The 24,851-nt window shown below is 47.4% G+C and overlaps 1 protein-coding gene across 2 annotated transcripts in view; it reads right to left on the bottom strand.

Moving 5' to 3' along the window:
• Window positions 1-1,321: 1,321 nt before the first annotated feature.
• Window positions 1,322-24,851, bottom strand: part of GARS1 (glycyl-tRNA synthetase 1) — a 38,415-nt gene continuing 14,885 nt past the window's right edge. For both annotated transcript variants that reach the window (XM_045006728.1, XM_045006729.1), the window contains 11 exons: window positions 22,953-23,098; window positions 21,645-21,794; window positions 18,723-18,885; window positions 16,668-16,832; window positions 13,495-13,602; window positions 12,516-12,661; window positions 9,569-9,654; window positions 6,976-7,085; window positions 5,714-5,807; window positions 4,287-4,477; window positions 1,322-1,632 (listed from right to left, as the gene is read on the bottom strand). In XM_045006728.1, coding sequence (XP_044862663.1) covers window positions 1,492-1,632; window positions 4,287-4,477; window positions 5,714-5,807; window positions 6,976-7,085; window positions 9,569-9,654; window positions 12,516-12,661; window positions 13,495-13,602; window positions 16,668-16,832; window positions 18,723-18,885; window positions 21,645-21,794; window positions 22,953-23,098 — 1,500 coding nt within the window. In that variant the 3' untranslated portion in view covers window positions 1,322-1,491. The remainder of the gene's footprint in view (window positions 1,633-4,286; window positions 4,478-5,713; window positions 5,808-6,975; window positions 7,086-9,568; window positions 9,655-12,515; window positions 12,662-13,494; window positions 13,603-16,667; window positions 16,833-18,722; window positions 18,886-21,644; window positions 21,795-22,952; window positions 23,099-24,851) is intronic.

Below are 24,851 nucleotides of genomic sequence, written 5' to 3'. Positions count from 1 at the left end.
GGGGTGCAGGTGGGAATGGGGGAGTGCAGGAGCTCCCATCTGGTGCTCAGGGTGGAGATGTGGGGGGCTGCAAGAGTCAGCAGAGGGCATGTGAGGGGGTGCAGGTGTCAGGGCGGGGGGCTGGGTATGTGTGGGGGTGCCAGAGTCAGGGCTGGGGTTGTGGGGGGGCGGTGAAGGAGTCAAGCAGAGGGCTGGGTGTGTATGAGGGAGGTACAGGGCTCAGGGCAGGGGCCTGGGGTGTGTGTGGGGGGGTGCAGGGCTCAGGGCAGAGGGCTGGGTGACTGCCCCCCTCAGAACCCCCAACCCTCCCTGCTCCTTGTCCCCTGACTACCCCCTCCTGGGACCCCTGCCCCTAACTGCCCCCCAGGACCCTATCCAAGCCTCCCTGCTCCTTGTCCCTTGACTGCCCCCCCAAGGACCCTACCCGTCCCCTGACTCTTATCCACACCCCCACCCCCCAGACAGACCCCCCCGGGACTCCCATGCCTATCCAACTGCTCCCTGCCCCCGACAGGACCCCCAGAACTCCAGACCCATACAACCCCCCCGCTCCCTGCCTGCCCCAACCCCTCTCCACACCCCTGCCTCCTGACAGCCCCCCCCGAATTCCTGACTCATCCAACCCCCACAGCTCCTTGTCCCCTGACCACCCCCTTCAGAGACCCCCCCCACCCTAACTGCCCCCCCAGGACCCTCCTTGCTCCCTGTGCCCTGACTGCCCTGACCCCTATCCACCCCACACCTCCAACAGACCTCAAGACTCCCATGCCCCATCCACCCCCCCCGCTCACTGACTTCCCCCTCCAGAGAGACCCCCACCCCTAGCCCCTCCCATCGGGATCCCACCCCCTATCCAACCCACCATGCTCCCTGTCCTGACTGCTCCCCGCCCAGCCCCGGACCTCTTACCTTGAGGCTCCAAGCAGAGCCAGATACATTACACCGCTGGAGCGCGCAGCCCCGGCCCCCAGAGCGCTGTGCGCACAGCGGCAGGGCTCCAGGGAAGGGGGGGGGAGGCGGGGGAGGGGCTGGCGGCTTGCTGCGCTCGGCCGGATGCTCTGGCCCTGGAGCGTGGACCCTGCGGCTTGCCACACCGGCAGGATTTTTAATGGCACACTGGAGTCCTGGCAGGGAGCAGCGTGCCATTAAAAATCGGCTCGCGTGCCGTCTTTGGCACGCGTGCCATAGGTTGCCGACCCGTTTTATACACTCACAATTCCCATTTGGACCCACAAGAACTAACAAAACAAGTGGGTGATAAAGTCAAAGCTCGCAAAGTACAAGGCTCCACGAACACGGAAAAGCAAGCAAATGCAATGGCTTTTTTATTCATAACACCTTTAATTGCCATTATTTCAGTTTAAAGTTAAAATCAGGCAGCAATTGAGGAAAAAACATAGTCCCTGGGTGCACAAACAATGCAGCTTTGAATAATACACATGATAGTTTATTTCATATTAACATGAACAGTAAAAAGTGGACATCTGGGGCTTATTTCAGGTAATTGTCTTCCTCTATTGTCTCCTTTTTGCCAGTCTCTTGTCCCTCAAAGAGTGGATACTTGATCTCCACGTCAGCCCAAGTTAGGCAGCCATTTGCCAGGTCACGGATTATGGTAGGAAGTTCAGAGACCTAGGAGGAGAATGCACACAAAGAGGCAAGACATGAGACCACACCACCACCAAGTTGATTTCTTTCATCCTACATGTACATCAGAGGTTCTCAGACTGGGGGTCACGACCCCTCAGGGGGTCGTGAGGTTATTATGTGGCAGGGGGGTTGGGAGCTGTCAGCCTCCACGCTAAACCCCACTTTGCCTCCAGCATTTATAATAGTGTTAAATAGATTTAAAAGTGTTTTTAATTTATAAGGGGGGGGGTCACACTCGGAGACTTGCTATGTGAAAGGGATCACCAGAACCACTGGTGTACATGGATAATGTTTAGCACTGTATTACAAATACTGCCACATGATCAACTGTTACCATCTGATGAGAGCAGATCTGTCCAACATTTTCATGTAATATTTTTACAGCCATAAACTCTTCCTCAAACTCTGGGACATCAAGTGGTCGTGCCTCCAAGCAACAGGGCATTTTAATTCTAGATCACTTTTCAACATAGCGAATACTGATCAGCTACTCATAGCATGGAGATTCACTAGTGAAATGCAGCCATCACTTGGGCGGAGCCCTGTCACACAACACCACTTTGGGACAGGCAGAGAAGAATGAACGTGCAAGCAGGGGATTTCGACAGGCCCTGGGGCAATGTAACATGAGTACAAACAGTGGCTGCCTCGGGACCTGCTGAGTTTTCTCTCTGCTATCATGACTGTGTGCTCATAGGGGCAGAGTTTGAGAGTCACAGAGACCATGTATGAATTGACTGACGGGTCACTGGGAAAAGTCAGACATACTAGTCACACTGGGGCCAGCGCCCACTGACATCAATGGGGGTCATTCCAGTGTCTTCAATGGACTTTGGATCAGGCCTAGGACAGCTACTGTGCTGCCTGTCTGAGGGGCCCATCAAGCAATTGCTCCTCACAGTGCATGCAGGGCCGTCCCCTTTAGGCCTGTGAGCAACAGGAGACTCCTCCACTGCAGGTCCCCCACATCAGCTGTGGCCACCATTGTGGCTCCCTTCATTATGGAGAATCCCAAGGATGTCACGGTGACGTTGGCCTGGGTGCTCTTGAATGATTAGCAGTACTGGCTGCAGCTGTCTCAGGTGTGTCTGTGCCATATCGTGGTGTGTGTGTGAATATTTCAGTCTGGGGAGCTGAGCCAAGCCAACCCACCTCAGGAAAGGGGGAGGAGACCCTTTCTAATAGCCACCTAACAGCTTGCACTAAGGGTTATTAAGAGCAAATAGCTTGAATGGCTCTCGCCCACTCCTGGGCAGCATCCAAACCACTTTGAACAGGTGGTGGGTCAGACAGACGGACCCCCAGGCCTGGTCTACACCTAAACCCTCGATCGACCTAGAGAGATGTAGGTAAGCCAAGCTAGGTCCCGGAATAGACAAGTTATGTTGATGGAAGAATTCTTCTGTCAGCCTAGCTACTGCCTCTCAAGGGGCTGGATTCACTACAGTGATGGAAAACCTCCTTCTGTCGCTGCAGCAAGTGTTTACACCATGGTGCTACAGTCGCACGGCCGCGCTGCTGTAGCCTCTGCAGTGTAGGCCAACCCCGCGAGACCCAGACAGACTCCCACAGAGACACAGGAAAATCTGGGCTTGCTGGGAGAATGTACATTGGTTCTGTTCTGCTCCTGTACTTTGAGAAGTCGTCCTATGTAATCAAGGGCTTGTCTACACAGGGAAATTTACCAGCAGAACTATACTGGTGTAGGTTCACTGCTATAGTTATACTGGTATAGGTCTGCTGGTAAATCCCCCCAAACTTAGTTTGCAGTGAAGGTTCAGATCAGACTAGCTATGTGTGTTGGCTGTTTGAAAATCTTTTCTCTCTAATGCTTTCTTCCAACTGCTGAATAAAAATCCTGCATTTCAAAAATGCTGTTGGTCAGTATCACTAAATGCAGGTACCTGAAGCCCAGCTGGACCTGCAGGGCGGTAAGTGGCTGATGTACACAAGGTGGCGTACTCAGGTCCTGGTCTGAGTGCAAGGACTGTGAGATTCCTCCCTGAGAGACACCCAAGAGCTCAGAGTCTACACTCAGAGACTAGAGAGGGACCAGCCCAGTAACCCTGGCAGTGGGATCAGCTGTCACTTGAAAAGGTCTATCTGAGCAAGTGAAAACAGGGCTTTTAAAGCACCTCAAGAGGCCACAGGGGTTAGTTCACGAGAAGGAGAGGGTCCAGGATGGTCACTTGTCTGTGTCAGCTCACTGAACAGCCTGCAAAACGGCCTGCGGAGACACCATGCTGAGGCCTCACGGAGGCCTACTCCCCCCCAGTGACAGGTCACCACAGGACTGTCTGGAGGACAGCTCAGTGCTACATACACAAGTCAGCAACTACACCCACAATGGCCCATGCTCACAGTGAGCAAGTCGGCCTTCTAACCAGGGCCTAAACGGGTCAAGGCTCCTTTCGGGGTAACCTCTCCCTCTGGCTATCGAAAGCAACTCCTCTGTTCGTTTCACTGGCAGGCTGGTGGGTAACACCCCCTCACCTTCAGAACACACGGCTCGCACGTGAGTCCTGCACGGGTCACAGCAAGGCCAATACACCCACAGGTTCAGAGGCAGCAGGCCCAGTCCCTGCTCTAGTTAAATACATTTAACTCCTTCCCTCACACACATGCAGGCATTTTACCTCGGCTCGTATCTGACGCATGGAGTCACGGTCCCTTAGAGTGGCTGTGTGAGGCACCTTGTTCACCGTGTCAAAGTCTATCGTGATGCCGAAAGCCACACCAATCTCGTCGGTCCTGGCGTAGCGCCGGCCAATGGACCCGGAGGAATCGTCCACTTTGTGGGAGATGCCGTTCCTGGTGAGCGCCTCAGCTGGAAGAAGCGGAGAGTCCCAGGGTTAGCAACAGCCCCGCTGGGCTGGAGGATCGGAAGGACACAGAACCACAGGGCGACAAACAGAAAAGGGGGAGGGGAGGACCAAGGGACAGGCATTACTGTCCCGGCAAGGCGGACCCACAACCACTCCCGAAGCCGGTTATTTGCTGCTCAGCCCAACTCTTAACTGGAAGCTGTTCACACGGTGCAGTGTCGCCACCTGGCTGCCGTCAGTGGGGCTGCCCACGAAGCAAGGGTGGGAGATTCTGGCCCTTATGTTTTAAGCTCCTCAGGATAAGGACTGGTCCCTATTCTCTGCCTATAAAGCACCTAGCGCAATTCGGGTACAGCATTAGTAATAACTTGGGGGGAGGCTGTGTGCGTTTGGGGGCTAGAAAGTAAAAAGTGACTATGTTGACAGAAGGTTTTGGGTTCGAGGCCCACACAAGAGTTCAGGCTCATACCCAGGCACCAGGCAGACACTACAGTGCAGGGTTAGCACTCTATGATGCATTGCCAAGTCTCTTCTCAAAGATGACACTGGATCACGGGTCTCTCAAGCCTGACATTAAAGGTCGCAGCGAAACACTAACTGAAGCAGCAGTTCATCTCGGTGTCTGGGCCCAGACAGGTTATCTCAAAGAGCTGAAAACAAAAAGCTGCAAGCGAGCCCTGATTCCTAACATTGCGGCTGTCCCACTGACTGACACCGCAATTGCTACTGTGCTCTCCTGTACCACTTTGCAAAGTGCTTGGACATACCCAGAGGGGCAGGACCGGGCACAAAGAGGTCTGGGTTTTATTCAGAGGCTACGTGGCAAGCGAGTGGCCGAGCTGGGAACAGGACGCAGCAGTCTGGGCTCCTGCCCTGCCCTAAGCAATAAACACACTACCCACCACAGCCATTACATGGGCAGGGTGAGTCACTTTGACATGCAAGTAAAGAATAGTTTTTTCATCGGGACACACGGTACAGAGCACAGGAGCAGATTTTGTGCCTACACTGATAAGCTGAATGTGACAGATTTGCAAGGCTGGCTCATATCAATGCGGCGGTCTCAAATGACAGAAGCTGCTGAAAGCTTTGGAGTTCCCTCCACCTCAGGTGTGTGCAACTAAAAAAGCAACGTGAAAAGATCCCACACGCTTGGATCTTTCCTATCTTCCTGAAACAGAAAAGTCATCTTTCCAATCCGTGGTCATGTGGGTATCCGCGGCGCTGCATTTACTCACAGAGCTCCTTGACGAACGGCATGAATTCCTGATTCTGGCTCAGAGGAAGGACAGAGCATTTGAAGGGTGCTACAACAGCAGGGAAGCTGAAGAACTACACAAACAGAGTCAAAACAAACACACACCAATGTCATTATTACGCAGCTACAATTTGGGCCAGGTTCTTAGCTGGGGTAAGTCAGCAGAGCTCCAGTGAAATCAGGAGAGGTAGGCCACTTTCTTCCAGCTGAGGAGCTGGCCTTCTGTAAATCATTACAGCGGCAGAGGTAACGGCGTGCTTCACCCGAAACACCTGAAACCGAAGGTGTGTGTGGGGGGGACTAAAATATTTAGTCCCAATGCATCTCCCTCGATGGTGGTGCTTAGGATCTAGGACACCCCCTCTCCAATTCAAACAGAGACTTGATTAAGATCGGGAGCATCGATGTAAACAGTTCTACTGAGATTTAGTTCATTATTAACAAAGTTAACACAAAAAAACGTTCCAAAGGGAGGGGAACTGAGAGGAAGATTCTTTCCCCAGCCTTCATGCTCTCATCTTACTCCACCTCATCCCATCCCTTCCGACTGCACACAGCGCAGGGTCCCAAGTATTTGTACAGGTGGATCACATCTTAACAGAAAGACTAGATAACGGACAATTTCTTCCTCCCCCCGCCCACTTGTAATCCCATCACATCAGCAACCTCAGCTGGAAAAGGAATGTAGCTTCTTTAAAAGCAATTTAGCAGCGGGAAACAAGGAAAGGGAGCTGGCACCAGGAGCTAGATAGCTCTCCATGGACCATCAGAGAGTGCTCCGTGGATTGCAGCGTGGGCATCAATGACACCGCCACGGTCTGACATATAACATGCACTCTTTCCCTCCGACCTCAGTGGCAGGGAGGTCTCACAATCCAGGATTGTGAGTCTGCCTGCACGGTACCAAGACTGTGAAAGAGCACAGCCAAATCATTTAAAAGGACTTCACTCCCCTAGAGGGAGACCTGCCAAGTTTCTGCCCACAGGGAAAAGTTCTCCCCTCCAAAGTAGTGCAGTAGGAGCTTAGAGTGCAGACTGTCCCAGATCGTTGTAAGTGCCTGGGCACAACTCGCAGCTGCCCTGGTAGGGAGAGGAACTAGGTGACCTGACAGGGTTTTCCTATATCTGTTGTGTATTTCCCTGTATAATTCAAATCCCACAGCTGTATCTGGTGGTGGGAGTCCATGGAATCAAACGCCCACAGCTGCTTCTCAGCCAACCCAAAGGCACGTGAAGGCTCACCGTTCGTTGTTCATCTCCCTCCCGGACACGGAACGTGTGTTCAAACACTGTATACATGATCCTTCCAATTCCGAATGAGGGCTCAATCACATTCGGGACTATTTCTTCCACTAGAGCACAAAACACATTGCATTCAGAAAGGCAGTTTACAAAAGCACCGTTATTTGAGTGAACCTACACTCCTTCACACAAGGCTGGATTTACTGCAGTTGAAGGTATAAAGAGACGGGTTTAAATAGCTCTGCTTCCAATGGGACTACTTGGAGATCAAGATTTGGACTACACGTGCTTATATGGGTGCTAGCATTATACTATGAATCTATTAGTCTAAGCAAAGGAGAGGGGGAGAGAAACCCTTAAATTCCAACCTGAGCTCCATCAATGACTCCCTTTGAGTTCTCCATTTATCTGCCTCAATGTCCCTATATGTGAAATGCCAGCAGAGGTGGCACGTGGATTAGTTTGTATTTGTAAAGCCCTTTGAAGATGACACGTCCTATGTAAGCAATACTACACTCTCTACAGAACACATTTAAACACAGTACAGCCCTCACCAAAGTACTATTTAAAAGGATTCTCCCCCACCCGCTGTCCTCCTGGTTTGTATAGGAGCTTTCACAGCCTAGCCCAGCTAATGCCTGCGCTGGCTAGAGGCGGCACAGCATTTTAGAAAAAGCCTCGGCAGCCAAATTGAGAAGCTACAGTTTGTTAGAAGCATAAGCTGGGTCTAGAAACTAAGCGACAATTATTTTGTTTAGATGCTGAAAAGCCATTTCTGATGTACTAGCCTCATGTTCCCATCTTCACTGGTTGGGAAAGTAACTGTTCTGTGAAACAGGCCAGTTCTGCTCTGCCAGCCACTTTGCCACAACACCTTCTCCCTCCGGGATAATATTTACAGGACATCTTATGCCATTTTAAATTTGTTTCTCAGAGCCATAGCCCTATGGAAGGTGAATACAGAACATCAGAGTCCTTCACTCTGGCTATGCCTCCTCTTCCAGCACTGGATAAGCTGAACTCTGAGTCTGTACTAATACAAATTAAGTGACCAGCAACCAAAACTCCAACTGACTGCTCTGAGACAGTAAAACGGAGATGGACTACGAGTGTAATTACTTTCTACCACTGACTGACAGGCACTTAGAGACCTTGCTAATGCCAGCAGACTCCGAGGCGGAGTAAGAGTTAAGGATGCTCTGCACCTAACAGAATCACTTAGAATCTTGCAGGACTGGCTCTTAAATGATTAAAAAAATGGTGAGGAAGGATAATGGTCCAGTGGTTAGGATGCTTACTTGGATCTCTGGGTTAGAAAATGGGTTAAATTTCTAACTCGACCACGGACTTCCCATGTGACTTTGGTCAAGTCATTAATAGAGCTGGCTGGCAAAACGAAGTTCACTTCCACAAAAGTTGTCAGGATTTTGGAAAAATCGGGACGAAGCCAAATCCTCAAAAAACGTTGCAGAACTGAAATCCTGCAATATTTTCCTCTCAGACACATGGTATTTCCAAAGTGACATTTGCCCCCTGGGATCCCCAGCCACCTGCTTGGCAGGCTGCAGTGAGGCCAGGCACCCTAACTAAATGGAAGCTTCTGACTAAAACTGACATGACTGTCAGTGTTCACTACTGGGCATCACTGAATGGCAGCAATGAAAGTGACCAAACTCTTGTATTCAGCCTGGTGGGGAATCTGATGGTGGGCTGCTGAGGAGCAGGGATCTGCAACACTCACAGCTCCGCAACTCCTAAAGCAGACTGAGGAGCCAGCTGGCCCAAGAGTTCACAAGCCCTGGGGTCCCTGACTCTGAGGCCATCCTCATGGCGAGCCATCCTGGAGCCGTGGGCCCTGGAAGCCCAGGTGGGAGACCAGGCACTAGACCAAGCCTGGGTTGTGTCAGAAGTCTGTCAAAACTGAACAGTTTCGCGAAACATTTTGATGAATCAGCAAACAATGAAAAAAATGTTTTTGGGGAATTTTTCCAACCAGCTCTAGTCACTTAAGACTCTCTGGGCCTCAGTCCCCATCTGTAAAATGGGGAGAATAGCACTGCCGTACCTCACAGAGATGTTATGAGGCTAAATACATTGAACATTGTAAGTGCCTCACCTATAGTGGTAATGGCGGCCATACAAGTACCATAGATAGAAGACTGTCTGTCTACTGTTAATTACAGAAATTATTCTTTTATAAGACGGAATCCTATAAATAATTGTCTGATCAACTTTGATCCTGTGCTGGAACTTATCCTGAAAGGAAATAATTCATCTGAAGACAGAGGGAACATTTCTTAAAAAAAAAAAAACCATTAGCCACAAAGCTTGGTACCTAAACTTAGGCATCGGAATAAAAATGGCTTGATTGACCAAGGTGCTTCCATTGAAGTCAATAAAAGCAGCAGATTCTCAGCACCTCTGGGATTGAACCAGTTACTTAGGAACCCATGTACTGGTTTAGGTGTTTAATTTTATGCACCTAAGTCTCAACATTTTGGCCACAACTTTCAGATTTCCTTAACTCTCCTGCATTCAACATGTACTGTGATCAGCTTCCCATCTCAAAGATTAAAAAGTAAATAAAACTTACCATGCAGTGTTTTCTGGAATCTTTTCACACTGACCATGTCCTTTGTTAATTGAAAAGTTTTCCCTTCAGTTTCAACAGTGAATTCCCTGTAAAGAAAATACCAGTGCTTTAGTATTAGTCAACAAAACCAGTTATGTCACTTTCCCTCAGGTGGTTTCGCTGGTTTAATTTTTTTTTTTTTTAAATAAAGAAAAACTGGTTTGAGGGCTATACAGAAAAGTCCGCTCAGACTCCAGGGATCAAAGGAAGAAACATGTAGCGTGTCTTCTTTTTTTTTTTTTAAAATACTCAACGTTTTTATCTAGCATTTTTATTATTGTTGTAAAATAAAATTTTTCATAATCGTTGGTGAACATAAAAGCAATGTGGTTAATAGCCAGGAGCAAATTCAATTACAATATGGAAGGGTTCCAGGGTGAAATACATAAAAAGAAAAATTAATCACAAGACAACCAGACATTCATTTGCTCACTACAGACTTTTCATGTACTGTAACACACACATACTTTTTGTGTCAATTTAGTTCTGATGGCGAGTACCTGACCTCTGCATGGGAACTGGAAAAATCAAAGATATTTTTGATCTGTTAAAGCTTCCCAAACGAGCGGATGGGCCCAAATCCATTTCTGACTGATTCCTACAGCTTTTGGTGTTACTCTCTCTTAACGCTGACAAAAAAGTTAACCCACAGCTGCTACAGGGCCAAATCGGTAACAGAGTCAGAGTATGAGGCCAGAAGGGACGACCAGATCAACTAATCTGACCTCCTGTATGGCACAGGCCACCACCACCACACCACCCAGCACCCCCAGATTAAACTCAACAACCTAACTTATGCCAAGTTATTACAGCCCACAGGAGACTAGACATGTGCCACAGGCAGAGAATAGGAGGGACCAGTCTGAGGCCCCCGCTATGGCAGGGGAAGGAGCGAGATACAGCCAGCTAATCCTGGCAAGTGACCTGCACCCATATGCTGCAGAGGAAGGCAACAACAACAACAGAACTCCTCAGGTCACTGCCAAACTGACCTGTGCTGTGAAAATTCCCTCCCAACCCCACATATGGCGCTCAGTTATACCCTTAGCATCTGAGCAAGAACCAGCCAGCCAAGCACCTGAGTGACTGCATGGTGCCACCTCGGAGCCCTGGCCTCCCCCACCCAATGTCCCGTCTCCAGCCGTGGCCATCCCTGATGTTCAGAAGGGAGATTTTCAAACCCCCCCAGAAACCCCCCAAAATACATTGGGAGAGGGGGAGCAAATCCCTTCCTGACCCCCGAGCTGTCGTCAGTCAGGCAGAATTCCCACCGATGTCAACCTGGCCCTAAATATCCCGTTCACAAACAGCGGTTTATTGTATTAAACTTCCAGCTGGCAAATTGCTGCTATAGTACAAACTCTGCCTCGTTTTGTATGGCAGCCGCCTACAGAATAGAATCATCTAAACTTGACCACCCGCAAAACAGGTCTAGCCACAGGCACTTCAGCACACAGCCGGCTGAGAGCACCCATGCTGGTGAATCAGTAGTGGTGTCTCAGGTATACTACACTGATGGCTTCCAGGAGTGTGCGTAATACAGGAATGGGTGCATTTATGAAAGGCTACGTGCCAAGCTGCCTGCATTGAGACCTATTTCCCAGAGGAGATTATGTTTACAGAGGCACATCCTGAATGTGGATATATCAGGGAGTCGAGTTTGGACTACTGCCATCATTTGCCATAAAAGCTACGTATACTGAAAAATGCTGCTATTGCTTTGCTCAATTGGAGAGTTAAGGAATTGGGTTAACTTTCTTCTGGTTTGGACTTCTGCAGGACCAATGCACCCAGTGGTAATTTCTCAGTCTCATAGGCCTGGGTTGGATGTATTACAAGTACTGTTTTTCTTGCACTTTGGTTATTTTGACACTCATAAAACACTTAAAAACCCCCAAACTGGCTCTAATACGAGGGGGGAGGAACGCACAGTGCATCAGTTACACCATTGGACTTGTTCTGCACAAGCTATTTCAAATAACATAGGAGCAACAGCTTTATTTATTTATTTTTTTTAAGCTAACGCTGCTCGGAAATGTAACGAAGCTTTTTTTGAAGTCAGGCAGAGAATCCGAACTCACCAACTGGAAAACCTACTGAAACGTGGCTGTGCCCAACCCCTCCATATTCACAGTTCTCTAGCACCGCAATAATCCCAACGGCACCTAAAGTCAGACTGACCGCTGCCGCCTGTGCTACTCCCACCAGTGTTTTACCAAACGATAGTTCGACAAGCCCGTTTGCCAGCTGCTGGAACTGGACAGGGGAAAGATCCCCTGATAATTGCCCTGTTCTGTTCTTTCCCTTTGAAGCATCTGGCTGGATACTCGGCTGGGTGGACCATTGGCCAGTCTCATGTTCTTATTCCTATGAGCCTATTGATGAACCAAGCCATACTGGGCACGAATCATTCCCATGTGAACGTCTATTTCAAAATAGACCTGACTGCCTTTGTCGGCGCTGGCCAGCTCATGAGCCCCAACCCACAAGTCGCTGAACAGCCTCGTCTCCCAGCGAACTCAGTGGGAGCTGAGGGCTCTCACTCCCTCACAGGTGAGATTTGGTACTTTGCAGGACTGGCTCCTATGTGACACAAAGGGAAGCTTGCCAAGAGCCAGCAGGCTGCACCTAGTTTGCATGTAAATGCACATACCTTTTAAAACCAAAGCATAAACACACAAAACCCTAATAGTTACATGTAACTGTATTCTGTCCATCAGTGAAGAATTGTCTCTTGGCTGAGCCACCAGCAGTAAAAACTGCAGATGAACCATTTTATCATGGCCTTCAGTTACTGGCAAGGCTGGTGCAGGATGCACTGAGATTACTTGAGTGGCTTTTGGGGTATCCCTGGCATAGGTAATTGCTAAGAAAACCGTATTCAGCCCCACACCCAGTGCCTTCTCACCCTTTCTCATTCAGCAGCTTCTCCATCTCGCTGATGTAACACTCGTCGCAGATGGAAAGGTATTCCAGCACCAGCTTCGCATCCTTCTTGTAGGCCTTGCCAATGGCTCCCTTATTTCCCTCAAACTGAACAACGTTGGCTGTTTTGTACAGAGCAGTTAAGGAAACAGAGCTCAGAGGCCACTGGGACCTGACACTTTCATTAGTTCATACTGGGTAACAAATACAATTACTGCAACACCTACAGAATCTGGGTTTTGTCATTGTCTCTTATTCAGTGCTGACACCGGTTTGAGTAACTTACCTCAGAGCAGGAAGTAAACAGTCCCTATCAGTACTTTAGATCAGCATATACATGCAGCTAATAGGGTCGCTATTAGAGTAAGAATTATTTTTACACACTGGGCTGGTTTCTGATCTCAGTTTCACCTGAGTAATCTGTAGTGACACCAATTGCTTCAGTGTAGTTACTCCAGATTTACACTGGTGCACCCAAGAACAGAATCTAATCCAATATCTTCAAGAAAAGGCCCACTGACCCAGTGCCAGTTGCCGCTCATCACCTCAGTGGAAACACGCCGGACGGGTACCAGGGCAATCTGGGAAGCAGTCCCTCCCAACCCCCTGTAGGGGACAAAGGTTCACACCCTTCTTAAATGCGCCAAAGTTCTTTTGCAAGTAACTCAGGTAATGTTTAAACTGTGTTTATGAAAATAAACAAATCGAGAACAAGGAGCCAGGAAACAAACTTTGGCCTGTATTTCCTTTACTCACTTGAGTAAAGTTATTCATATGCTGAAGTCTTTGCTGGGTCAGCCCCAAAGATATTCTTTACACTGCTACGAGCATCAAGGCCGCCTGATTTAACCTCGACACTCACTCACAAGTCTAACTTTGAACAGACCTGCACAGGCCTTGGGACATTTCAGTTTCAGATGCTACCTAGCTTTAGGGAGAACAGTTTTATTCACAAAGGATATGGCTTCTTTCAGAGGCTTCTCAGCTACAAGAGGAACTTTGGTGGCTCTGGCGTGGCAGGAGAGGTCATAACAGGCACGATCAGCACAACCAACAATCTCAATCCAACCCTAGAAAAGCAAAAGTGGAAGCTTTTAAGAGTCTGTCTTTTTGTTCGCTTAACCATCAAACATGTTTGTTTGCCCCTAAGCCCACCAAGCTCCCAGGGCTGGTTTTTCTACCTAATTAGCTCTGTTATGATAAGCAGCATTAGTTCCACCAACTCCTCCCTAATCTGAATGTGCCTCCATTTGCTTCGAGAAGTAACCAGTTATGTAAAATACAAGGTGCATATACACCGCTACCTCGATATAATGCCACCCGATATAACACAAATTTGGATACAACGCGGTAAAGCAGTGCTCCCGGGCGGGGGGGGGGGGGGGGGCAGGGCTGCGGACTCCAGTGGATCAAAGCAAGTTCAAAACAGCACGGTTTCACCTATAACGCGGTAAGATTTTTTGGCTCCCAAGGACAGCGTTAGATCGAGGTAGAGGTGCACATGCACGGCCAGGTTCTCTAGTGAGGCTGGTGGAACTACACAGACTTATGCCAGCTGAGGACCTGGGTAACAGCGTACGTTTTTTAGATTCACATCAGCGTGCAGGAGATGGGCTAAGTAACTGGGTATCATTGGGGATTTTATCACTTCATGAGCTTGGGGAAGAGTAACCAACTCGCCTCTGCACAACCGTCAAAGATGCATGCTTAAGAGCTAAGTAACATGATTCACAACTGACTGAAGCATTTCCTTGTATATGTTCATATCTGTGGAAAGGAAGCGTCTGTAAACAAATTAATTGGCACGAAGCACTGCCCATGAATTCCAAATCTTTTTAGCAAAACCAGTGAGCTGTTTGGTTTACAATGTGGCCATACATGAGACAAGGTGCGTTGGTCTTCTCCATTCATTCTGTTGTGCTAGTGTGTGTGTATGCACATGTACATGCAGTCAAAACCCGCTTGCATGAAATTCCAATTGGCAAGAGAAGGTCTCAAAGGGCATGTCTACGATGCAATCAGAGGTGTGAATACCCAAGCAGGCTCGGAAGATAGCCCAGATACCACCTCAGCACAGGCCAGCCATTCAAGTACATATCAGGGTAGGCTTGTGCAGCTTCACTGCTATTGTTATTTGAGCTAGCTAGCTCAAAGCTTGCTTGGGTACATCTAAATGTGCTGCATGCAGTGTTGCTGTATCCATGTTGGCTCCAGAGTATTCGAGACACAAGGTGGGTGAGGTAATGCATTTTAATAGACCAACTTCTGTTGGTGAGAGAGATGCTTTCGTGCTTACACAAAGCTCTTCTTCAGGGTAGGCATACCCAACGAGGATGTGTGTACAGGAAACATCCCTGTGCTCCAACACATTCTATGCAGGAAAGTCCTACAGAATTTTACAGGGAGGAAACCAATAGGGTATGACAGAAAAACCTATTAGACATACTAGACAATGATAACCTTTCTACAGAATTTTTAAACCATCCTGTAGAATTATACCACTGCTACACAATTCTGTAAGTTGGTTTAAACATTCTGTAGGAACAGAGAAATCCTTCTCTCTTCAGTTCTACAGGATTCTTCTATGAAGGGATGATTCAGTTTCAGGCAAGCTCCAGTGCTTCTTGAGCTTAGAAGTTTGGTACAACCTTACACATAGTACCAACATCCATTAGTGGGTTGTGATGACACACTACTGATGGCCAACCCCACAGCTATTTCAATAAGGAGTTGAGATGATTAATGTTCAGCCAGAACACTTGTATTTTTACCTATACAGAGCCAAACCCAGAGATCCTTACTCATACCTTAAACTAAAGCAAACTCCTAATTAACAGAACCATCTATCCAACCCTAGAAGAGCAGAGGACTGGATTCCATGACCGAGGAGGTCCCTTCTGGTACTATGTTCCTAAAGTCCCCATCCTGTAATGAGCTCTGCATGGGCCTTCCTTTGAGTATGCAGAAAACAACCCTGTTTGGCCCTCTTGACTTCAACGGAGCCTCTCACAGGGATCTGCCATAAGAAGCTCACTGCGATGGTAGGGCCTACGTTCATAGTGGCTAGCAGAACCCCATTGGCCTTCTGACCGTGTCTTGTGATTCAATTCCATGGAATTCTCAAAGTAGTTTCAGCAGTCTGAAAATTAGTGGACCCTGTCCCACCTGAAAAGACTAGTCAGGTGCAAAGAGGGCTTTACTCTAATGGGAAAACTGCTCATTTTCCCTACCCAATTCCAGCCAAAGGATTTGATCTGATTCTCTTACACGTGAGGCTTCTTCTCTTTCCAGTTGCCATAAGTGATCAATAGGAGAACCCCCTAAGAAGCTTCCATTCAAAAATATCACTGCTGACTAATATAAAGAGCGCCATCGAGATTTTTAGAAGTAGCAATAAGCTCTCTAAAAACATGTAATAAGGAGGGTTTAAACATCTGCTACACCCTTAACAAACCTTCCTGGTCACTTAAAATAAATAAATAAATAAATAAATAAATACACACACACACCCAAGATCTTAAGAGCCCAAACAAACAATCAGAGGAAAGCACAGTGTACACTAAGTCCCGACATCACAAAATTCTTCCAGCAGCAAAGGGGGAGCGGGGGTGGAGTAGGAAAAGAGGTGCTGGGAAAACAGCTCCTGTAGAACTAGCTGGCCCAGCAGCAGGGAGTCCCTTTTTTTAGCCCTCATAGTCAAAGTGGGGCTGGGGATGGAGCAGAAAGGAAGCTGCCTTGGACAAACAGTTCCAGCAGTACTGTCTCCTCCACCACTGATTTTATTGGGGTAACAAGCTGGAAGCCACAGGGGCCTAATTCTCTTCTCACTTGGGTGCAATTCATCCACATGCCACTTATGTTCTCTGACTAGGGTTTACATCACATGTTCCTTCTGCACGGCGGTGAACGTTCCCCTTACAGCAGTCGTAAATCAGGAGTGACTCCACTGGAGCTGTGCGAGCATGAAGCTGAACAGAGAGGAGAGCCAGCCTTAAACCTACCTGTTTAATTTCTTCACTTTAATAAACAGAGTTGGGAGGCCATCTTACTAGTGGCGTGCCAGGCTAGGAACGTATCAGTGCATGGGGAAAGCGCAACTCAAGACCCTGCTGGTAGGTTTAATCCTGCAACTTACATAGGATGTTTTGGACTCTGCATCCCAGCAGTCACAGGCATAATGAGCCATCTCGTTCTCCATGTGCTGTCGGAAGCGCAGCTTATCCGGGGATACACCAACCTTTATAAGGTAGAGGTAGATTCTGCCAATGAAGTAACCTAGTACAGAGTTATTGATCACACCCTAGAGAGAGAGAGAAAAAAACACTTTGTTAATTTCCACAACATCATTTTGTTGCCTCAGAAAGACTGGAGACAGCAGATATTACTTCCCTTTAGAGGGACAACTTCTTGCATGTGGTAAACTGAGATACAATATGTTTCCTGAAACCCACTGCATCATGAGCTCAGTACAGCAGAATCTCTGTACTGCGCAGTAACATCTCCCAATGGAAGTGCTGCGAGCGCATCATTTGTGACCGAAACTACTGAACTTGCCATGTAGCACACCACCACACAACGTCTTTGCATTGTACCCAGAGAAACAAACATTTGACAATGGGCTCTTTGGTCTAGCAGAGAGAGGTATAACACAAGCCAACGGCTGGAAGTTGAAACAAGATCAATTCAGACTGGAAACAAGGTGTAAATTTTTAATAAAGCAAGTATAATTAACCATTGGAACAATTTACCAAGGGTTATGATGGAGTCTCCATCGCGGGCACTTTTTAAATCAAGAGTGGATGTTTTGCTGAAAGAGGCGCTCTAGAAATTACTTCGAGGAAGTTCTATGGTGCGTGTTATACAGGAAGTCAGAACCAGATGATCACTATGATCCTTTCTGGCCTTGGAATCTATGAAAAGGCCACCTTTAAATACTGGAGTTCAGAAGTGTAGCTCTGTAGATTATGGAGGGAAGGTTTAATGATTAAGACAGAGAAACTGGGAGTCAGGACTCCTGGGTTCTGTTCCCGGTACTGCCCTTGGTTTGCTGTGGGTCCTTGGGCGAGTCATTCGGCCTCTCTGCACTTGATTTTCCACCTCTAAAATGGGGTTTCTACAAAGCTACCTCAGGGGGTGTTTTGGAATGCCTGTAAGGCAGTGGGAATCCATGCCTACCAGGCTCAATGCACGGGCCCCACAATGGGGAGAGTTCAAAGAAAAACCATTAACAGGATTAGAGGGTCTGGAGGAGCAAGTGTTTTTTTTAATCTGGCCCAGAACCTGAGTCCAAAGGGTTTAGATCAGGTCCTAAAGAACAAAATACATAGAGGCTAAGATGAAAAGGAGGGGATAGGGAAAGAGTTTTCTTACTCCCTCCCATCGCTTCTGGCCCCACCCCTCCAAAGGGGCATCACTTTGGCTGTTGGGAATTTGAGCAGAGTTATTGATGAATCATCTTTAATGATCGTAGTGACAGTTTGTGTGAGGTTGTTTTGTTCTTTTTGCATTAATTTGCAAGACAAACCCCTCCTCATGTGCTACCAGTCATCTCATACCATCAATACAACACAGTCACCAGCGTTCTGTTACAAACATCTAGTATCAACAAAGAATTGTACCAAAAAGTCTCCAACACGTACAGACATAACAGTATATTTTTATACAACAGTGCATGTTATTTACACTGTGGTAACGCCTATCAACCTCAGGCATGGACCGGACCCCATTGTGCTAATCTCTGCACAGACAGAACAAAAAGATGGCCCCCAACCTAAAGGATTTTCAGTCAAAATGCGTTTCTGTATTAGATCATTCAGTGTCTATTTATAGGTGACCAGCCGTGTTCTTTCTTTAACTCACTCGGATGAAGAATCAGGGTTTTCGGGATTCAAACCCAACACACAGCGTATTGGTGCCAGGTGATGCAAAAAGGGGGTCTGGATTCTCAGGCTGCCCCCAGATTTTAGCAGGTCTTGTACCCCTAACGTGCTCCCTCTCCCAAAAACTAACCTGGAAGCCTAACCTATGCAACAGTGCTACCTGACTGTGTCCTTTCAGTACTGATGAAGGCCAGATTTTGATCTCACAGGTGCCCACGGGGAGTAACTCCTGATGTACAAGTTTGGAATTAATTTACCCCTGCAAGCTTGCTATAGAATTAAGTTGTGAATGGTCACGCGAGTAACATTACCTGCTCAACAGCATCTCCCAGACGCATCATGTGGGCGGACTGCCCACTGACCTGGGCTTTGGAGGAGTACAGGAGGATGTGGAGATCTGCCACACTCTGGAACTTGGGGTGATACTTCTCACTGGGATCCACAAAGTGCTCAATTTCTGCCATGGTGAATTCTCTAAGCAGAACACAGAGCCACATGCTAGCATTAATGCACACTTCCCAGGAAGAACCTTCCCCGCCAGCCTTTTAAATGTGCTCTAGCCTGTTAAAAACGCAAATCAGGAGTTAAAACACCACCAAGTGCAGTGCCAAGGGAACAGACAGATTAGATAGCACACCACTTTTCTTCAGATGTTGGAGCGTTTCCCCACCCCCTTTAGCTTCTATTAAAAGGTACCTACAAATTCTCTTGGAAGCCTTTAGGCCAGGGGTTCTCAAACTGGGGGTCGGGACCCCTCAGGGGGTCGCAAGCTGTCAGCCTCCGCCCCATACCACACTTCACTCTAGCATTTATAATAGTGTTAAATATTTTAAAAAGAGTTTTTAATTCATAAGGGGGGGTCGCACTCAGAGGCTTGCTGTGTGAAAGGGGTCACCAGTACAAAAGTTTGAGAACCACTGCTTTAGACCTTGGTTATCACATCACTGACTCAGAGGGAAGAATGCCACCTACTGAAATACCCAAACCCTTTCCTAAATCATGTGTATCCTCTGGAGGTCTCTCACCCAAGTTATGACCTGGCCTCACCCTGATAACCTTGTGAAATCTAGTTAGAAAACTTTATGGGAGGTGGGGGGGGGAGAAGAGAACCACTCATGGCACATCTTTAAAAATGCAATACTGGAAGCTGCAGCACTAGTCTGTTTAACAGCATAGATGAGATTTAAAACTGCAAGGTTTTCCAGTATTCAACGCAGGCCGTCTAACAAGAAACATTTGTTTACTTACTTTGCTTTACTGCAAACAAGCAAACAGATGGCAAAAGTATTCTGCATGGCATCATAAACACAGAAATTAAGAAATAGTCCACGATCCCCCATCCAACAAGCCAAATTTTAACTGCATGACATTGAGATGGCTGTGTCAGGGGAACAACTCAGTGACACAGGACAACATTTTCAGAAGTGGGAGACTAAAGCTGGGCACCTAAATCCATATTTACATCCCTGAATAGCCTGACTTCTGGTGGTAATGGGAGATGTGGGTGCTCAGTGACTTCAGCAGACATTGCAGCTGGCTCACCCCTCTGAAAACCAGGCCTTCTGTTTGAGTGTTTACAATGAAGGCTCTTGTCATGCAAGATACTTTTGCAATTGGTTTGCCTGTAGTAAAACAGAGTAAATACATTAACAGGCACTCATGGTGAAAATGCTGGCCATATTTCCCCAAAGGTGGATCTCATTGTTTTTCCTCAGAGATCATGTTTAAGTGAAAGAGCCTCAGACAAGAGAAGCGCTAAGATAGCAACATGTAGCAAACCCACCTGCTCAAGGGGATAAGGATCTCTCAGTGGTTTGAGCATTGGCCTGCTAAACCCAGGGTTGTGAGTTCAATCCTTGAGGGGGCCATTTAGGGATCGGGGGCAAAAAATCTGTCAGGGATGGTACTTGGTCCTGCTGTGAAGGCAGGGGACTGGACTCAATGACCTTTTAAGGTCCCTTCCAGCTCTATGAGATAGGTGCATCTCCATATTAAACAATGGTGCATTATTACATTATTGCTTCACTATGTATATATTTATACATTAGGTCTTAACTTCAGTACCTCAAATTGCTTAGCAGTGAGTTACTTTGTGATCAGGAACCTTAAAGAAAGAGTTTTGTATAATCACTAAAGATTTTAAGTTTATTTTGCAAGCACCAGGATGTTATTCTATTGCAGAAAATTACAGCACAATTTCCTATGAAAGTATCACAAGTCTATAATTTATATTGTATTGGATAAGGGTTTCGGTGACAAGAACTGTCAGTTTACAGATGTAATTAGGAGAACAGGAGGGCTGAAAAAACCTCAGTACCAGTAATGCCACTGCACCCTGCTAATGCCATAAAACATCATTATGTTAATCAGTTATCAATTTTACAACATGCACTGTGTGTAACTGCAGAGTAATTCCACTGACATCAATCAGAAGCTAAAGAAGTTTCAATCAGAGATCAGAATCTGGGTCTGCGAACCAGAGCTGCAATGCCAAACATACCAGGGGACAAGATATCTACATAGAAAAGACACAGTTTCAATACTAAGGCCATCATTAAAAAGTGAAATAGGTCCATTTTTGGTTTCTTGACCAAGCTTTTATGAGCTTTGTCAGGTGGGCAGGTTTCTTTTTTTTTCCAACTAGCCACGCACAAAGCGATCAGCTTACAGGTAAATTCCTCAAAGCTTTAGCTGCACAATCTCTCACCCACTGAAGTCTGTGGAAACTCCATGAACATTTTAGGAGGTACTCCTAGTGCATTCTAGGGCAGGGAAATTGAATATTGTACCCACTTCAGATGCCATGTATCCTAAGCAGAAGGCTTTGAAGATCTGAGGGTCTCTTGCTTGACTAATGTCCGGTAGCACCTTATCTAAGAGATAAAGTCCCTGTTTGTTCTTTGTCATATGATCTAAGGTTGGAGTAGTTTTTTTTGTCTCAAGGTCTAACCAGGTTTTCATGCCAAGTTTTCATGCCCAATACAAATTCTTATCAATGTTTCTGAACCAAGAGTCTCATAACCAAGATACTTTTTGCCAGTGAACTCTGATTACTTTAAGGCGTTTATTATGCAGCTACTCGGAGCCTTTTACAAGGCACAAGACATTCTCCCAAAGAGCAGGGTGGACGGGAAATCAGTGAAAAGGACACCCAGACCAAATGGAGCTTTGATTTCCCGAGAGGCAGCTGATCACCTGCCAGATGTTCTGATGGGGGAGAAGGTTTGCAGTACCTGACTCGGATGAGGCCAGAACGGGGTGAGATCTCGTTCCTGAAGGAATTTCCAATCTGGGCAGCAGCGAAAGGCAGTTTGCCTTGATTAAATTCCAAAAGGCGTTTGAAGTTGAGGAAAATTCCCTGTGCTGTTTCTGGCCTCAGATAGCTGAAAGAAAAACAAGACATAGGTGGGTGAATGGAGGGGAAGCAAGACAAACTTTGTTTTGATGCAAAAAATGAGGCAGCCTTGTTTTATCTCAGGTCTCTAATTCCAGGCACAAAACATCAAGGCAACATGCTCTGTAGTTCTCAGCAGCAGCAACCATGCGGAGTTCAACAGGAAACCACAGATTATCAACAAGCACCAAGACTTGCTTTCTTTAGAGCAGCAAAGGCTGATTCAGGTGCTGCACCTAGGGTTCAAGGAGAGCAAGGGATGGTCCACTCACCTTTCTGATTGCAGCTTTTCTTATAAATTCAGGGGCCATGCTTATCCTCTTTGTACCCCTCCAATACTGGCACATACGGAAGTGAAGCAAGTCCAGCAATGCTGCCCTTATGAACCCCAGCAATTATAGAACCCTCCCAGGGTAATTATATACACAGATTAGCCATGGCCTCATCTTTTTCTAAGCTCATTTAAGGCTTCCGGCGCTAATGCTTACATAGCCCATTGGTGAGTGGGTGTTCCATGTCCTGCTCTGGGCCAGTCCACAGAGGAGGAGTCTGTTACAGCCTCAGCTAGAGAGCCTGGATCTTTACCCCAAGCCGTAGCAGCCCATGCGTTTAGCTCCGGAGGTCCCCAGGTCAATCTTTGGAGCATCAACCAAGATGGCGGCCACGGACCACACATGATGGCTACCTTTGCTACGTAACCAACATTACGACAGACTAGCTTCACGCCCCTTCCTGCTTAGCCACAGAGGTCACCTGTGGAACCAATAATGTTCTGTTGCATGGGTCTAGACTTCTGTTACAGGAGTCTAGGGCCTTCCTGCCCTGTGCCACACAATCTAGCCTACAATGACATACATCCGCCAGCCACGACAGCCTCTCAAGTAGAGCAGGTGCACAAGAACTGCATGGGCGACTGCAGCCATGATGGTCCTTCTCATCTTAAGAGTCCATGAGTCTATTTTGCAATAGCAGCTCTACAGCAGGCTGGGAAAGAGACTGGGCAGGAGCGAATTGCAGAGGGAAGGCTGCATGAGTAGCTTGTTTTCAGTTTCGTACAGATCTCATTTCCAATCCTGGGCAGTGGAAAATTACAGTCACTCATAGCCACATGCCAAAAGAAAATGGGCAGCATGAGGCTGCTACCTACCCTGGCATGTTTCCTCCAGGCCCAATGGAGGTCTTGAACATCAGATTGAAAGACACAGGAGGGGACAGGTCGTTCCCTGTGACGGGAGACTTCACGTTGTAATTCACAAAGAGATCGGCGAGCTCTTGCTGACTGTAGTTGTCCAACTAGCAACAAAACACAAGGATGGTTATTTTAAAGTGACAAGACAAGGTTAAAGCGGTGATGGTTCACCCCCTTCCCATCTATTATTAAACACGAGTTCAGGAACACACTGGAAGAGATTGTTATAGGACTGGAACCCTGTGTTTTATTTGGGGTGAGAGCTAAGGTTTGTAGCAGGGATAGAAGAACATGTTTTGAAAAACTATGGGCCGAAGTTAACCTTGGGGGTCTATGGCTCAGCTGCAGGCCAGAGCCTTTCACAGCCTGCAATCTTTTTAGAGGTGCAAGCTCTGAGGTTGGGTATGAAGTGGCAACCGAGTCACTAGGATGGCACCACCACCTACAGAGAACCTCCTTCTGAACAGTTCCAATCAAACCAGCCAGGGCAGGAGGGAGGCAGAAAAAAGGGAATTGCTGGGAGGGAGAAGAAGAAAGTCAACTACAATTTCTGCAATGTTTTGCCTCCTTTCATGTCTTCTTCCTTCCACAGCCCTGTAGTTACCTGCTGCGCCAGACAACCCATGCCAAGCATCACACCTTGCATGACAGCGCTGCCGAGCAGATCTGCAGCAGAGAAGCTGACTGCAGCAGTAAAGAAGTTCCACAAGCATACTGCGTACTAGCTCTAACAGCAATTTGTTAACTGGAGGTTTCCATGAGTGAGATGTTGCCACCCTTACAGGGCCCTGCCTCCTCCCGTCTCCCCTATAAATCAGAGCAGAAGGAGATCCCAGACAGCTGTGTGAGAAAGACTGATTTAAAAGAACTGCTGAACTACTACAGTTTAACCTGTAGTGTTCAATATTAGATAGGTCCTCTATCAAGGTAACCACACCTCACAGTGGCAGAGATCATTGAGAATTGGACCTGGTGATCAAACAGGCCTTGTCAAACCCTAACTTCTATGATCCCTGGCATATCAGAGAGAGCTCCCCAACTAGGAGCAGACAGGGAGATTCCCATATTAATAGTGTCTAACACTGTGAGAGCACTGCCAGCTTTACATCAAGTTTCCAGCTACAGCAGGGGACAGCACAAAGGGACAAATGTAACAGGGTCAAAGTTCAGTACTGTACTGTGGAAGAGTTATTGACCAGGACTCTGTGATGCAATACACTGAGATACACAGTACTATATCTGGAGAGAGCCATCTGCACTGTATGCGGCTGTGAAAGCACTTATTCTAAAAGCCATGGGAACGAACATCAAAAAACAAACAACTAAACGAAGACAAATCTCTACACACTGCAGCCCAGGAATGTTAGCCTGCAGCACTAACTATGCTAATGGTAAACAGGAGCAACCACACACTGAGAATCTTAAACAGAGAAACAATTCAAGTGTCTAGAGACATCACCACAGGTTTTGATCCAGTACAAAAATTATTTAAAAAGCATCCACCAAACCTTACAGATATAATTCTTGTCCCTTGCATACGGCCCAAATGGCTGAGCCTTGCGTTTGACTGGGCGTTGGGAGGCTCAACAGGGGTGCAATCCTCTTCACGAGGCTGGCCACAGAGATGCTCTCTGGACAGATCTGCAACCATCTGGCTGCAGAAGCATGCATGAGACCAGTCTCTCTGAAGAGCAATAGGTGTTGGATCTGCTTAACCAAAAAACCTCCTGTACACAGAGGCACAGTGAGCCCGGTGAGGTAATGGGCACATGGGGTGCAGACATCTGAGCAAGGTCCACAAATTCTGCCCCCGGTCACAAAGTGATGCTATAGCAGTTTTGATGCCAACAGGGCCCT

Source organism: Mauremys mutica, chromosome 2 (genome assembly GCF_020497125.1).
Source record: "Mauremys mutica isolate MM-2020 ecotype Southern chromosome 2, ASM2049712v1, whole genome shotgun sequence".
NCBI lineage: Eukaryota > Metazoa > Chordata > Testudines > Geoemydidae > Mauremys > Mauremys mutica.
Note: the sequence above shows the minus strand (reverse complement) of the source record. Positions and strands in the feature narration are given on the sequence as shown.